Consider the following 17223-nt stretch of genomic DNA (forward strand, 5'->3'; position numbering starts at 1 on the left):
CACCCAATCTGACTTGTTCCAACAGCCCTAGGAGAAGAACAGTAGTCAGACAGTCATGGCACCTGACCCTGCCTTAACTGCTTGGCTGGGGCCGCAGTTTGCTCACCTCTAACGAGTGAAAGTAATGTCGCGTATCGTGTGCAGTGGGGGTGGAGAAGGTGAGCAGATACCACAGGTGAGCCTCCGGCTTGTACCTAGGTACAGAGCAGCTCGTGCAGCCAAAGTTAGTCTGTCTGTCGCCCCTCCACGCCGCCCAGGGTGCAGCGGGGGGTCGGGGCCGCAGCCTCCTTGGTGGTGGGACAGAGCCCGCAGTGTCCCTGTATCCTATGATTTCCTCGCCAGACCCTGGGAATCAGCATCGCAAAATAAACACAGAAGTGCAGCTAATCGCCAGCTCGGAAACAAAACAGCGCTGCACTGGGGATCTGGGCGAAGCCGGCCCTCCCCCTCCGCCGCGCCCTCCTCCCTCCCTGCCTCCCTCCCTCCCTCGCGCGCCGCTCGCTCCGCTCGGCTCGGCCCCGCGCAGCGCAGCCGCCCAGCTCCGCAGGCGCGTCTCCCGCCCCGAGTTCCCGCTTCCCGCCCGCGCTCCGCCGGGTCTCGCTTCCGCGGGGACCCCTTCGGGCAGGAGTGGCGTGGCGAGGGCCTCGGCGGCGGCACAAAGTTGGGCGCCCGCGAGGATGAGGCTGTGCCCGGCGCCCCCGAGGCTAAGCCGGGGTCCGGCGCTGCTGGCCCTGGCGCTGCCCCTGGCCGTGGCACTGGCCTTCTCCGACGAGACCCTGGACAGAGTGCCCAAGTCGGAGGGCTACTGCAGCCGCATCCTGCGCGCCCAGGGCACGCGGCGCGAGGGCTACACCGAGTTCAGCCTCCGCGTGGAGGGCGACCCCGACTTCTACAAGCCGGGGACCAGCTACCGCGGTAAGTGGCCGGGCGTGGCGCTGGGGGCGCGGGAGCCGGCCCCTGGAGGGCGCCGACCGCGCGGTGCCGGAGGAGGGCGCCCCGTCCCCGGGCTCGCGGGGCCTGCGCAGCCCCGCCGGGCCCCTGCCCCGCCGCCCGCGGCCCCTTCGGCGTGAGCCCGTTCCCGAGCCTGTTCCCGGCCGTCGCGGGGCCGCGGCCGGGCGGGGCGACCCCCACCTCCGACGCGCGGCTCCGGGCGCGGGCTCCGGCGGCGCAGCGAGTCGCCCCGGCCTGGCTGCGAGGGAACCGACCGGCTGGGAACAGCGGGGACCCGCCTCTCTCCAGGTCCGCCTCTGGAGTGGAGGGGACCCTGGTTTCTCCTAGTTGGGCCCCAAGCAAGGTGGTGAACCCCGGCTTTCCCCGCTCCCATCCCTGGAGGAGGAGATGCCAGCTTCTCTCTGGCTGACGCCTGGCGGGACCGCCACTCTGCTGCCCCCGACAGAGCCCTCGGGAAAGGGGACTCAGGCTCCCCCTCTACCCGGCGCGGGAGGAGGGGGAAGAGCGTGCCGCTTCGGGACGGGTCTCAGGAAAGAACTCCCAGTTATTTTCTTCGGGTCCCAGGCGAGGGGAGACCTGGGTTTCCGGGGCAGGCCCCCGGTGGAGCGGGCCTTCAGAGTCTCTGGGTGGTCCCGGAGAGGAAAGGGGGCCCGGGGAGGACCGAGAGGGAAGCCCAAATTCCCGAGGCCTGCTCCCCGGAGGCCGGGGGACCTTGGCTCCCGAAACCCCAGGTCGGTGTCCCAGGGAGGTGGCGCCTGGCTCCTCGGCGGAAAGCGGGCTTTCGGGGCTCGGGGAGGGGGTGTCCAAGCAGGTGGGCGCCTCCGGCCGGACGGGCAGCTCCACCAGCGCAGACCTGAGGACCCCTGACTCCCTCCCACGGCCCATCGCCTCCCTCCTCAGCCCCCTGCCCCCCATCTTTCTCCCAGGCAGCAGCTGCCTCCTCCAGCTGGGTGGCAGGACGCGGGGAGCGACGGGCGCGCCCTCCACGCCCGCCCCTTCGTAAGTCAGCTCCGGTACCAAGCAGGGGAAAGTGGGTCGTTGGCGCATCCGGCGGGGCAAATGGGTTCGCAGCCCCCGCCCTTCCACACCCGCCCTCCCGGTGGGAAGCGGTGGGAGCAACACGGGAAAGTTTGGGGCAGTGTCGGCGCGCGCCCGGGCCAGAGGCCACCCTTCTGTGAACGATTCTCCCGCTTCCCCGGGTGCGTGTCCCCGACTCTCCACCTGGAGCTCCCCGGGCCCGCTCGCGTGCGCCCTGGGCGCGCGGACGCGCTCAGCGCTGGGCGCGCAGCCCCCGGACCCGGGCGCTTGGGTCGTAGATCTTGGGCATCTTGGGCATCTTGGGGACTTCACCCGGAGGAGAAAGACCTTGGGCGGAGGGCCCAGCGGGACCCGGCGCGGGAGCGCGCAGGCGGGGTTGGCGCCGGGAAGGAGCCGGAGGGACCGCCTCTCCGCGCCGCTGGGAAACGGCCGGTGCTCCCAGCTGATGGACGGACGGACCCAGCGGACGGACGGACGGACGGACGCAGGCATAACCCCACTGGTCTCTTTCGCCCTCCCCCAAACGGAGAATCCGCGTTGTCTGGGAAATTGCCCCAGCTCCACGTGGCAGGGAAAGATGCGGCTTTGGAGTCAGATGGACTTGGGTTCAGTAGCTGCATGACCTTGTGCACATCCTAGTTTCCAGCTGTGAAAATAGCTGTTTATTGTGTAGTTGGGCGGGATAAAATGAGTTTACAAAGATGAGTGTGCCTGAGGTCTTCAGTACGTGTTAGCTGGAGTTAGATATGCAGCCTTAATTAATTTGATAATGAAGGAATGTGCCTGGTCAGATTTGTTTTGTTTTTGGGGTGTGTGTGTGTGTTTGAAAGTAGGTTTTCTCACCCTGGCCGGTGTGGCTCAGTTGGTTGAGCGGAGTCCACTGCACCCAGAGGTTGCTGGTTCAATTCTGGGTCAGGGCACATGGCCGGGTTTGGGGCTGGATCCCTGGTAGGCCCTGCAGGAGGCAGCCAATCAATGTGAGTCTCACATCAATGTTTCTCTTTCTCTCTCCCTCTCCCTTCCCCTCTCTCTAAAAATCATTAAGTAGGTTTTCTCACTGCTCCACCTGTCCAGTCTACCAGTGAATGGTGGTTTTCCAGGTCTTTAAGAATTGAATAAATGAATGGTTGATTTCTCCATGGTAGGAGCCTTGCCTAAAATTGTTCCTAATTTAACCCAAGAAGGATTTTTTTTAGATGGTTTGGACCAGTATGGGGCCCAGGCCAAGTGTCCTACCAGGCATCCCTTCCCACAGGACTCCTCCCAGTTTGGCTGAGCACCCGCAGCAGCAGGTGGCCCCAGCACTGGGAGGGAGGTGCTTCAGGTCATCACAAGGACCAGGAGGTTCCATGACTGCCTAGGTGTCCAGGCCTGGAGGTGGGAACTGGGGCTAGGGGAGAGGGGAGCACTAGATTTTCACCCTACAGTTATTACAACCTCAAATGTTAGCCTTATGGACTCTGAAGCCCCCACTCAGGCTATTAGGTGGGCGTCCATCCTTTCTTCTTTCTGGTGGCTAAGAGATCTTGAAAGAAAGACTTTGCAGAACCACGCTGAGGCCTTCCGTGATTAGCAAACCTGATTCCGCCACTCAAAGCTAGGAAGAAAGGGGTGCTGACCTAGTTTGACATTTTTCTGTTGGCTTATACTTTCTTAGAATAATTGTGTGAAAAGTAAGTCTAATGCATTCTTCTTGGAGTATTGACTTAGGGCTGTGGAAATTAACATTCCCCTGGTGTTCTATTTGCTTTTATTTTTTTTACTTTTTCCTGAATGAGGGCCCCTCACAATCCTTGGAATCAATCCCTGGCTTGTTTTCCTGCTTCAAATCTTTGTCCTCAGTATTACAGTTCATCCCCAAATAGCTTCCGCCCTCCATGCGCCCCACCCCAGTATATCCTTTAGAGTATATCCTTCAGGCCTTCTGGACTGGAATAAAATGGTCACTGTTAAAAAATATATATATATTCAAACATGGAGCTTCTTCTTTATTGCCAGGATCCAAGTGGGATTATTATTCAGCATTTTCCAAATTGTGGGTACTATATTGACTTTCTTCTCTCCCCCACCTCTCCTCTCCACTCTCCCTCCTGCCTCCCCCATCCCGGTCTCTGCAATAATTGTGCTTTAGAAAGCTCTGAAAGGCCTGCTCTGTTTCTGAACCACAGCCTTCTTTGAAAAGGAGATTACAGTGATTAAAAATAACAAGATGAGGATCCTCAAGGGGGCATTCCTTATGGGAGGACAATTTGCAGGACCAGCCATTCCCAGATCACAATTTCAAACCAAATAGAAGAAAATCAGTTGAAATGTTCAAGTATTGATTGAAAATAAAAGAGGCTCTTTTGTCTGATTTATTAGGCCTGTTTATTGGGAAAATAAAGCCAGACCCTGGCTAATGAGAGTGGCTTTTCCTAGATGCTCTCTAAAGGGAAATTTCAAGGAACTTGATGGGAAAAGAATGTCCAATTGAGATTTGAAAAGCGTCTCCAACGTCAAGCATAACTGGGGGATTTACTGTAAACTGGGAGGTTTAGAGACCTCCAAAGTTGCTTTGCCTTCTCTTTATCCCACTCTGGGGCACACACTGCCAGAAGAGTATGTGTCCCACACTGTCCCGCCTCCGCCTGGTAGAAAGAGCACAGGCTTTGATATTGACTGAGTCTGTTTCAACTCCTGCTCAGTCACATAATTACTCTGTGACCTCGGGCAGCCCACTTCACCTCTCTGAGCCACAATTTCTCCAACTGTTAAATGAGAGTGCTCTCCCACACCCCATTCCCAGGGTTGCTGTGAGAATTAGAAATAATCCTTGTCAAAAGAAAGTGTCACACAGTAGGTGCTAAAATAAATATATGTTATGAGATGATTATTTCAGAAATAGAAAAATACTTGGCAGCGAGCACTGGATCAGGCATTGTGTTAAGTGCTTCCTACTCATCTCACGTCTTAGTTCTTGTAGTACTTTGAGGTGGTTTATTATTATTCTTATTGTGCAGATGAGAACACTAAGTTTTAGTTTAGTAACTTGCCAAATGGTCGCACAGCTAATAATCAGTGGAGTCAAGATAAAAATTCAGGGATGTGTGCCCTGGCCGGTGTGGCTCAGTTGGTTGGGTGTCACCCAGTGCACCAGGAGGTTGCTGGGTCAATTCCCGGTCAAGGGCATATGCCTGGTTGCAGGCTCGGTCCTCGGTAGGGGGCCTGCAGGAGGCAGCCAATCAATGTTTCACTCTCACATCAATGTTTCTCTCCCTCCCTCTCCCTTCCAATTTCTCTAAAAATAAACTATTCTTTAAAAAAAATTCAGTGATGTCTGACTCCTGAATCTTTGCTCTTAACCAGTCTTCTTTACAGACTCAATAACAAAGTGAATTGGGAGTAGAATGAATTCACTCAGCTACCCTCAGCCTTCTGGATGGTGTCTTCATTGAAGGAAAACAGCAGCAACAAGTCAAGATAATAACTAACATATTTTAGGACACAAAGTATGAAGTGATGGGTCCTTATTTACATTTGCTTCCCCCTTCCACCTTTTGTTGAGTTCAGTTTTGCATTTTCCCTTAAACTGGAGAATTAATTTAGAAACTTGAAGAACCTTGTCAATCTTTAGCCAATTCCTTTTGTTTGTAGGGAAACAGAAACAAATTGGATAGAAAAACTAATTTGACTGTTTTATTTTTACATGCAGACTTTATCTAATCATGCCTGTAAAATTAGATGTTTGAAAAATATGGAGGTATAATCTGAGAAATTTAAGCTGGATAGGGACTTTTAAATAAACTCTTATCCAGTGTGGCGTTTTAAAATTAGGTACTGCCAATGATATTGTAATTAATTGTAAGTCACTCCTCCCACTTCTACTCTTTTTTTGTACCATTACTCTTTCTTTTTAAAGATTTTTTGAGGTATAATTGACATATAACATTATACATTATATGTCAACATAATGATTTAATATTTGTATACACTAGAAAATGATCACAATAAGTCTAGTTACCATTCATCACCATACATAGTTACAATTTTTTTCTCTTGATGAGAACTGTTAAGATTTACTCTCTTAGCAACTTTTAAATGTACAATACAGTATATTTAAAATTAACCATAGTCACCATGCTTTACATTGTATCCTCAGGATTTATTTCTTTATAAATGGAAGTTTGTACATTTTGACCACTTCACACCCATTTTGTCACCCCCTCCCCATCCCCTCTGGTATCCACCAATCTGTATCTATGAGTTTGGTTTTGTTGTTGTTTTGTTGTTTTTATTGTTTTGTTTTGTTTTTTAGATCCCACATATGGGATATCATACAGTATTTGTCTTTGTCTGACTTATTTCACTTAGCATAATTCCCTCAAGGTCCATTCATGTTGTCATAAATGGCAAAATTCCATTCTTTTTTATAGCTGAGTAGTATTCCATTATACATACAGGGGTTGGCAAAAGTAGGTTTTCAGTTTTTGGTATGGAAAATAATACAATAATTAATATATAATAACACAAGAATAAGCTCTTTGTTTTGCACACTCACAACTGTAAGCCTTTTGCCCACCCTGTATATATCACATCTTACTTATTCGTTATCCATCAATGGACACCTAAGTGAGGTTGTTTCCATGGCTTGGCTGTTGTAAATAATGTTGCAGTGAACATGGATGTCCAGATAGCTCTTCAAATTAGTGTTTTCATTTTCCATTTCCCTCTTTTTTATTATTTAAATTTACTTTTTAATCTTTGTCCCCTTTTCATAAGTATTTAGTTCAAATTGATAATAAAAACGAAAAGATGCATACATATCTAAATGCTTAATGGTTGTGGAGACTGTTCATTGCTTTCAGTTTCATGAAATGCAAAAAAATGGAAACACACCAAAAATGAAAGCATATCATATTGTAATTTTTCAAGATTTAAACTTGAGCACTTCTCCATAGACAGTTACGTTGTTATTTCTTCTGTCTTGTCGCTGTGCCATCATCTGGCACTCCCTGTCCAATAGGTAACCACTGGTCAGAGTACCTGAAATGTAGCTAATCCGAATTGATATATGCTGTAAGTATAAAATGCATACTTGCTGAATAATTAGTATGAAGAAAGAATAAACTCATTAATAATTTTATATTGCTTGCATATTGAAGTGATATATATATTAAGTTAAATAAAATATGTTGTTAAAATTAATTTTATTTGTTTTACATTTAGCCCTACTGAATACCTATTAACAAAGAAAATTAATTTCACTTGGCTTGGGTTTATTTCTATTGGGCAGCACTGTTTTAGGATGTTCCTATCAGGATAGTTACAGCCAGCTCATTTACCGCCACTTCTGAGTTAACTCAGCATGTGGCCAAGGAAAGGAAGTAGAGGGCAGGCAGCTTTCTTTTAATGATGTGACCCAGAAAATGCACCCAGAACTTTCAAACACACTCTATGGTAAGAATTTAGTCACATGGCTACACCTAGCCGCAAGGGAGCCTGGAAAATCTAGCATTTAGCTGAACAGCCACATGCCTAGCTAAAACTTGGAAGAGGAATTTATTTTTTCAAAAGGATGAAGATAAAAATGGAATTGGGACAATTAGAGGTCTCTGCCACATGTTTTAATGCACAGTCATGTAAAAACACAATATTTCATATTCTTGCAGTGACAGGTCATCTAGATGGGTCTTCTCAAAGCATGTGAAGTTGATATAATGCTGACTGAATCAGTAGGGGAAAGAGTGTGTGTGTGTGTTGATAGGTTTCTTACTGAAAGGACAGAAAGGGGCCAATATGTTGGAATTGCCAGTTCTGTCTCACCCTCTCCCTCAATAAAGGAGGAAGCTGCAAAGATAGAAAGGAGTGAAGGTACAATTGGATAAAGGAAGAAAATGCACACATATTGTGTGTGTGTGTGTGTGTGTGTGTGAGAGAGAGAGAGAGAGAGAGAGAGAGAGAGAGAGAGAGAGAGAGAGGCAAGAAGGAGAGAGAGAGAGAGGCAAGAAGGAGAAAGGAAACTAAATTAAAAGAAAAGAAAAAAAACACTGGGATATACATTCAGAATGAAGATGAAAGAAATAATTTGAGTACAGTGGAGTCTCGTCTTACTTGAGGGTTACATTCAAGAGGCACTATGGAAAGCCAAAATCTCGTAAGTCAAAATTATTCCTTAAAAATCCTTTGAAATTGTACATTAACTATAAATTGTACTAGACTCAATTTAGCCTTATTTTTGTACTCTTCCAGACAGTTTTGTTAGTGAGGAATAGAAGCAAACTGACATTTCCCAGTAAATCCAGCACATCTGGTTTTCCCCTCAGCATTGGGAGATCATTGTTTCCTAAGCTGAGTACTGGATGTGTGTGTGTATGGTTCACTTGTCCTTAAACACTGACATGAAAAATCTGAAATACTCACTATATGATGGAGTGAGGGAATCATGCTCATTCAAGCACATAATGGAGTAGCAAGTGGCCGAAATTATCTAAAGCTTTATTTCCTCTCTTTTTTCTCCAACAGCGTGTAGTTGTGTTTGAATATATATCAGGGAACTTGCTACATCACATAAAGCTTTCTATGTGGCTGGCCAGCTCTTGCTAGTAGGACATTTTTACTGGGTGTTTTGGCTGGAGTTGAGGCTAAGGTAGGAAAGGTCAAGGGTGAGGTGACACCACCAGAAGTCCTTTGCAAGCTCAGCATAGACAAACCTAACTTTCACAGAATAATCATAACTGCTATGAAAAGTTCAGGGAAACTTAAACAGGGGCCTACTCACATCTGCTGAATAGCCAAGGCCTTGGAGATCCAAGGGAAATAACTTGAATCCAATTTACAGTTGTGGTGCAGATATTTGCAAGTATGTCTCATGGACTGTGTGAGAGAGGGAAAGGATAGGGAAGGATTCCAAGCACAAACCACCGTGTGTGGGGCACAGGAGTGTGGGGAGGTGGGCAGACTCAGAAGCAGGCCACACAAGCTGAATGCTGATTCTAGGTGCTACGGAAGCTCTTCTGATGCTCTTTCTCTTCCTTCCCTCTTCCTGCCTTCTCCCTCTTCTTCATTTCTGCCTTCTCCTTTTCTTTCTTCTTCTCCTCAAAACAGCAATTGAATTTTCTCAGCTCGCCAGGCTCATTCCCAACCCAGGGCCTTTGTATGTGCTCTTCTCCGTGTCTAGATTGCTCTTTGTATGACTTGCTCCTTGTTTTTTAAGTTTTAGCTCACATGTTATCTCTTTAAAGAGGCCCCTCTGACCACCAATTTATGTTTCCCATTACTTTTGCCTGATTTTATTTTCATCGTAGCCCTGAGCCACTCTCTGAAATGATCTTATCCTCTGCCTCCTGGAGCTAGAGTACAAGCTTTATGAGATTCAAGGACTGTGTCTTTCTTATTGCCATTCTATTTCTAGCACCCAGAACAGTGTGTGGCTATAAGAAGCACTAGATCATTATTTGTTGAAAAAAATTAATGGACCATTTAAACCCCAAGAACCCTGGTGTGAGCTCTCCCTCTAAGATGGAAGGAAGGACAAATGTTTCTCTCTCTGCCAGAGAGAGAGGCGAGACCAAGGGTTGGGGACAGACAGCAAGGAGCTCTAGGAGGTTGAGGGCAGGCAGATGGCCTGGGTCCAGGGTGAAGACTGTTGGGAGGGAAGAGGTCAGCAGTCATATGCATGGTGAAAGCTGGATCCTTGATGGTTCAGAGGTGAAGAGCAGAAGACATAAGGCAAAAGAGCAAAGGAAAGGGGCTGCCAGCTTCAGACACTAAGTCTGATTATATGGAGAATAAAGCAGATGGGACTGTTAATGCATCAAACCTAGAAACCAGTTATTAAAGTGACTTTCCCTGGAATCAGCACTTTGTAGGGTCATTTTTGCTGTTCCCAAACCTAGCTATGCATCAGAATCACTTGGAAAGTTAAAAACCAAACATAGCTTTACTGGCGTCACCCTAACAAAGGGCTGGATTGCAGGACTCTGTATACTTTATTTCTTTTTCTTTTGAAATAAGATGGTGAGGCACAAAGAGAAGGTGGCCAAAAGGTGGTCATTTTTCTATGAACGTTTTCCCCCATCACCACCTCTCCCAGCCACCCCCACCAGACTCCCATGCCCCATGTACTTTAGCTCCTGGTCACCTCACTGCCCTATCCTGTTGCAGTGGGACACAGTATAGTGACCCGTGGCATGTCCTCAAAGCCAGCACAATAGCAGCATCCCTTGCCTTGGCAGTGAGTGGTGAGGAGAGAAGAACCCGAGCTTCCTTGAGGTGACCACACTCAGACGGGCGGAGCCTGAGCTCAGGCTGACTTAGTTGTCCTTCTCTGCTGCCAGCATCTGCCTCCCATGTAACTTTCACTCATCGTTCCGGTTCTATCCTTGGGAGTCAAGCCTATAAGATTTCCCCTTGGCCATGTATCAGTCCTTGAGGTGTTGGTGGAGAAATAGCTGCTCTGACTTCTGACTCAAATGCCCATTTCTTTAGCCATTCCTTACAGGGCGCTGCTGCTTGTTGCCTTGCACCTTGTACTCCAGGTGTGCTCTGATCAGGACAGAACAAGGCCCAGTGATTGTCCTGGACACTGTGTTTGTGTGAAGCTTGCCAGGCCTTGTGTTTGCTATTTTGGCAGCTCTGCTCTGGGATCACACCAGGCTTGTAGCCTGCCAAAAGCCCTGTGATTTGCTGGGAGGCCTGCTGCCCTCCTCACACGACACTGGTGTAAGTGGTCCTTGAGCATAACCTTTGACCTGGTTCCCCATTACACGAATCTAGCATGTTAGGGCCCACCCCTGTAGCTGTCAGCCATTCATGAATCTGTGTTCTGTCAGTGAGTAACTAATCCACATTATCTAATTTTGGATTATCCACAATTTTAATAAGCCTGACTTAGAAGTCTTTATCAAAGAAGTTGATAAAAATGTGGAGCAGGTCCGGGCTCCGGATAGAGCCTTCTGACATCCCCTAGAGTCTTTCCCTAAAGATAATATCTAGTTAAATAGTTTTGAAGTCAGCTGATCTGCTCTCAGCTCAATGACATTTAAATACCAGCTGCCACCCTCCTGGTCAGCCACCTCATTTTAGTCACGAATACTGTTTCTTAGTCTGCTAATGAATCTTATAGTCTAGGCAGAGTTATTTTCTTTCTTTGCTTCAAAATTAGTCAGAACTCTTTCCACTGCAAGTGACAGGAATAAAGTCAAACTAAAGCAAGAAAGAGAACTTTCCGAGTCCCATATTTAGAAAGTCCAGGGGTGGATCTGGCTTCACATATAATTGGATCTAGAGACTCAAATGAGTATGCTCTCGCTCTTATGTTCTCTCTCTCTCTCTCTCTCTCTCTCTCTCTCTCTCTCTCTCCTCCACCTACCTCTGTCTTGCTCCCTCCATCCTTTATCTCTCTGAATATCTATGTGTTGCCCTCATTTTATTTACTAGAGATAAACTTTTCTCAAATGACAGGAAAGATAGCTGCTAACGACCTTCAGTGAAAAACCTTTCAGTTAGTTCTGTAACTAAGAGAAAATCCCTTTCCCTTTAATTTCAAACTGAAAAATCCCAGGGAAGGATTCTGATTGGTCCAGCTTGGGTCACACACCCAGGGAATGTATGGAGATAGGTTGGTTTTGGGTCACAGTAACTTTTGTGACTATATCTTAAGAGGGAGAAAAGGACTGTGACTGGTATCCCTGAAGGTCACATGGTCACAGTAGGGGAAGAAGTGGAGTCCTAGACAGCATATGTCCTGTAGAGCTTCCTGCCCTCATTCATAGTCTGAGCTACATTCTCTTGGCTGACCTATCCCCAGTTCCCCAGAAGCACCCTTGCCATCCATTCCTCTTCCTATCCACATGATGTTCAGCTCAGGGCCCATTCATCGGGCTCCCAGCTATCCCATGATGAAGTAGCACATGAGAGAAAGAATGAACTTATATTGAGCTGTTATAATGTATTTCGTATTCATTATCTTCTTTAATCCTTATGACAAATTTATGAGATGATAATGATGATCCCTATTTTATACAGGAGACTTAACTTATTTATTTTAATCCTCACCTGAGGATATGTTTTCACTGATCTTAGAGAGAGAGGAAGGGAGAGAGAGACAGACAGAAACATCAGTGTGAGAGAGAAACATCAACTAGTTGTCCCCCATACATGCCCCAACTGGGGATCAAACCCACAACCTAGGTATGTGCCCTGACTGGGAATTGAACCCACAACTGTTTGGTTGGCACTCCAACCAACTGAGCCACTCAGCCAAGGTTTAATATATTTTATTAATTTAGCAAACATTTATATATACTTACTATTAAAAATATTTACTAATTGTCATAATAACAACATGATCTAAGTACTATTACTGCCATTTTATAGATGATTAGAAACTGAGACAATGAGGGGTTACATAACTTGCCTAAGGTTACACATAGTAAACAGAGGGGAGTTTGAATGCAGGTCTGTTGCAATTTTAAATATGCATGATCTTTAATTTGGAAGGGAAGATGTTTCATCTCTGCCTGGAAATTCTGAGAGTATTCACTGAAGATCACCTAGGGGAACAGCATAATCCAACCCCATTATACGCACTTGCTCACCCTTGGACTTTTAGCTCTGTCTTACTATCTGCCAACCCATTACCAGCATCTTTTTCTGCCTGATCCTGGTAGAGTGGGCTGAATTGTTGTGCCAGTTTCTAAGTGAAGCATGTGAGTTGCAGCCCCCCAGAGCTCTGGAAGTTGTGCAGAGTGGGGAGTGGACCACAGTGGCTTATGTAATATTCCAGCAGTCCATACAATGTCATGTTACAAGTTAAGGCAGAAGCTGAGTTCCTTGTATTGACCTGTGGGCATAAAGACTGGGGCATCTCAGTAACACATGTCTGGCTGTGTGATAGAGCTGGGATCTGGTTCAGGACCTCCTCACTGAGATTGGGGCTGGGGTATGAACCCCAGAGGCAGAGTGGTGAGGGTGATAGCAATGAACAAGATCCATTATTGGTAAGGGTAATGGGCATAGCCAATGAATTGAGTAACAGTTCATTAGAATTTATATTGGATGGTTGACGCACCAATATTTGAAGGACTCAGAAATCTATTGGGGAATTAGGTGGAACTGAAGTTTCACATGGGAAGTGTATCCAAAGGTAGGGAGAATTCAACTTTAGTTGGAGATTTGAGGCTAGGCTCTAGTATGAATTATCAGTCCTCATATAAACAAGTCAGAAAGGCCCTTCCCACTGAGTTGATCTTTAGAGTAGGACTGTAATCCAATAATCATAGTCTGATATTCCTAAAAAGTAAATCTAAATATGACATTCCCTAACTCAAACTCATCAGTGCCTCTTCATTGCCTCCAGGGTGGTATCCACACTTCTTAGCAAGGCTCCGAAGGCTTTAACTGTCTACCCACCATGTTCCTTCCTCCCCTAACCTCTTACCACACCTTCCATTCTAGCTTGCAATTTATGAAATACAGAATTACTTCTAGTGTCCAAGGCCAAGACTGGCCTATCATGCCTTTCTCTCTACCTGGGATGCTGTTGCTCATCTTGCCCACAGGACAGATTTCTATTCCTCATTCAACTTGCAGCTCAAATACCATCTTTTCCTCGAAGCCTCCTCTAACTCCCCCAGTAGAGTCACAAATTCCCTCCTCTAGGATCCCAGGCCACTTTGTTCATACCTCCGTAATACCCATCATATGTTATAAAAAATATTTACTGATGTGTCTTTTTCTCCCATCTATTAGACTGTGTGCTTCTAGAGGGCAGAGGCCATGCCTCTTCCCTCCGTGTCTCTAGGGGCATAGCACTGGGCTGGTACAGACAAGTGTTCGGTAAACAAAAGGATAAGGGAGGTTGATGTATTACTCATGGTAACCCATAAAACCCATGAGAACTTTGGGGAGGAACCAGAGCAGGAGTAGCAAACTATGCACTAAAGACAAACTATTTGTTATTTATTCATTCAACAAGTTATTTATTGAGAACTTTCTTTGTGTTAAATATGCTAAATGCTAAAGATACAGTACAGTTCAAGACAGACTTGGTCTCTACTCTCATGGAGTTTACAGGTTATTAAGCAAGACTGTCATTTAATAATTCACAAAAAAATTAAAATTGAGCAAGAGGTATTCAAGAAAAGGAAAGGGGTGGTGAGAGGGTATATTGTGTGGATGTGAGGGGCTGAGACAGCACTCTATCTTGGGTGTGATGAGCTGCAAGAAGACTCAGTTCATTATAAGGACTTACTCAAATCCTCCTATAACCTGGCCCCGCAAAAGTCGTCCCCCAAAACAATATCTCCGTTGCAGTCTTCTCAATGGGCTTTTGTTAGCACCTACTGGAGTTTTCTTTGGAGATTCAATCATTGTCCCTGACGACCAACTCTTTGAAACTCATTGTTAATCAGCCTACTGGGCGCCATGATCTTCATCTTCATCTTCATCATCATCATCATCATCTTCGTCATCTTCTTTTTCATCCCCAACATCACCATGACCACCCTACCACCACCATCCTTTACAGTTCTTGGATCTTTTGTATGCGCCAGGCGCTGTGATGAATGTTTATTTAATCTTTTCCACATTCCTCTGAGAAAGGCAGTATCATTAACCTCTTTTTAAAAATGAGAAAGAGGGAGGTTAAGTAACTTGCCGGGGGTCACATAATTAATAAGTGGTAGCTCTAAGATTCTAATCCAAAATCTTTGTTCTTAACCAGTTTCCTGTATGTGGTCACAGGATGGCTCCAAATGGACCTTTTTTTAGTTAAAAAAAAAACACCTTCGTAAGCATTTTTCTTGAATTTCTTGGGTCTCTTAATGGCCTCTCTTGGGAGGTACTTGGAAGAAGTCATTAGAGAGGAAATTTTATTATTTATTGCCAAGCAGTCATCTTTAGTCATTACTAGAACTCAGAATACGCTGCACATTTGTTCCTTTCAGGAGAGTCGTATAACAGGGTCCTTTGGAGAGACAGGGTCCCCTGTCTTCCTTCAAATTACACTGTGTAATACCATCGTCACCTGTGATAATTATGGTTCGAAACACCACACTGAGTTCAGCCTCTTGTGGGTTGTATTCAAACCTTAGTTTCCTAGAGCCTGCAGGAAGGCAGCATTCTGGGAAGCTGGGTTTATGATTAGTCCTTTATGGACACCGCACAGATGTATGAGAAGATGAACACAGATCATTCAGAAACACTTAATCAAAATGTAACTCACGTACAGAAAAGTTCACTAACTAGTGGGATAATCTCATCACTGATAATAACAAGAGCTAATATTTAAGTGCCTATTATTTGTGAAGCATGATCTTAAGGCCTTTACATGTATTAATTCATTTTTGCTTCACACTAATAATTTGAAGTGTTTTTATTATGCCCATTGTATAGGTATTTTAAATCTTAACAAAGTCCAAGAAAAAAGAGCACTCAGGTCTTGATGGAAAAATCAGAGGACACATCACACAAAAGATGTGAAAATATAACTAATTTTTGAAGAGGTTTGTTAAGAATGGAGGAAGAGGAACATTCCAGGCATGTGAGGAGCCTGTGGAGAAAAAACGTACTGCAGGGTGAAGTGATAAGGTTTTCCAGGAAACTGTCAGTGCATGAGTCCCAGGACTGGAATGCACTGTGGCCGGGAGTGGGAATGTGGTTGGTGAAGCTGGAGAGGCAGAGGCCGAGGGCCTGTTCGTCTATGAGTTTGAGCTTTATGCTGAAGCCAGCGGCCGGGAAGCAGGGGTTGACTACCTGTCTTAGGTTGGGCTCCCAAGATGCAGAATGTATTCGTTTCCTAGGGCTGCCACACACAGTACCACAAACCAAAGGCTTAAAACAATAGGAATGGTTTCTCTCATATTTTTGGAGGCTAAAACTCTGAAACCAAGGTGTCAGCAGAATTGGTTTCTTTCTGGAGGGTCCAAGGGAGCATTTCTTCCATGGTTCTTGCTTCTGGTGACAATCCTTGCCATTCCTTGGCTTGTAGATGCATCACTCCAATCTCTGCCTCTGTCATCACGTGGCATTCTGCCCTGTGTGTCTCCAGGTTTCTAGTTCTAAGGACACCAGTCATACTGGATTTTGAGCCCACTCTAATCCAGTATGACCTCATCTTAACTAATTATACTTGCAAGAACGCTATTTCCAAAGAAGGTCACATTTCCAGGCACAGGGACAGGATTGCAACATATATTTTTGGAGGACACAATTTAACTTATAAACCCTCAGGTGAGGATTTGGGTGCAAGTGACTTATTAAGGAAGTGCTCCCAGGGGAAACCAGTAAGGGAGTGGGGAAGCAAGACAGGATGAAGAGGCCCTGACAGGCTGTCACCTCAGGGAAGGTCCCTAAGAAGAGTTTCAGTCTGATCCTGGAGGCCCATTTTGAAGTGGCAGGTACTCCTCAGGGTTGTCCTCCCTGATGCAGGGAGCTGGGGCTGTCCTATTAGGCAGAGCAGTCTCCAGTGGCCTGAGGGCTACAGGTACTGGCTGCTAGAAGCAAAGACACATCAGCATCAGGGGCACTTTAAAATGGCCAAAAGGAAGTTGAGGGGATCTGGGCAGAGCACCTTTATTGTCTGCTCACCTTCCTCCAGAATTGTGGCCTTAAGGGCCACCCCGCTCCACCCTAGATAGCCTCAGGCTGCTTTGGGGCTCTCTGTCTGTCCCTCAGAGATCTCAGCTGTTTCTACTGACACGATAACCATCGTTTTCTGCTTGCCACTGCTGAGCACCACACTTTTCTTACTCTATTGTGCTTCCCCCACCATGCCTTCTTCCTTACTTTCTATCTGACCTTTAGGAGACATCAGTAGCCAATAGGAATGCTACTTTACTTTTGCAGGATGAACTGACCAATCACAACATGAGATCTGCAGTCTCTGTGTCCCAAAGTTCTCCTCTGGTATGTCACTGTGTCAGTGGCTCATGGACAACTGAACATTATCCAAGACGTTGGTTTTAGCTTTAGGGGTTTTAGGGGCTTCATTTTCAGGACTGAAACTAGTTTGAGGAATTTGAAGGACGAAATGCTCCTCCCCAACAGGGGGTTGCTTATCAGAATTGCATAAACATATGTTAAATGAACTGGTTAATTTTTTTTTAATGTAACCAACACTTATGGAATACCCATACTATGACACATATACTGAGTATGTGCAACCATGGGTGGAGTGTTAAACTGGGGAGAGGGTTTGGCCCTAAGCCTGCCTCTAGGTGATTTTACTACCTTGAGGGTGTCTGTTGACCTCTC

At 46.4% G+C, this 17223-nt stretch overlaps 1 protein-coding gene across 1 annotated transcript in view; it reads left to right on the forward strand.

The window, feature by feature from the left end:
• Window positions 1-488: 488 nt before the first annotated feature.
• Window positions 489-17223, forward strand: part of SPON1 (spondin 1) — a 229260-nt gene continuing 212525 nt past the window's right edge. Inside the window, exon 1 of the mRNA XM_081153650.1 lies at window positions 489-915. Within this exon, the coding sequence (XP_081009776.1) occupies window positions 678-915 (238 nt within the window). The 5' untranslated portion in view covers window positions 489-677. The remainder of the gene's footprint in view (window positions 916-17223) is intronic.

Source organism: Miniopterus schreibersii (assembly GCF_964146895.1).
Source record: "Miniopterus schreibersii genome assembly, chromosome: 12".
Lineage (NCBI taxonomy): Eukaryota > Metazoa > Chordata > Mammalia > Chiroptera > Miniopteridae > Miniopterus > Miniopterus schreibersii.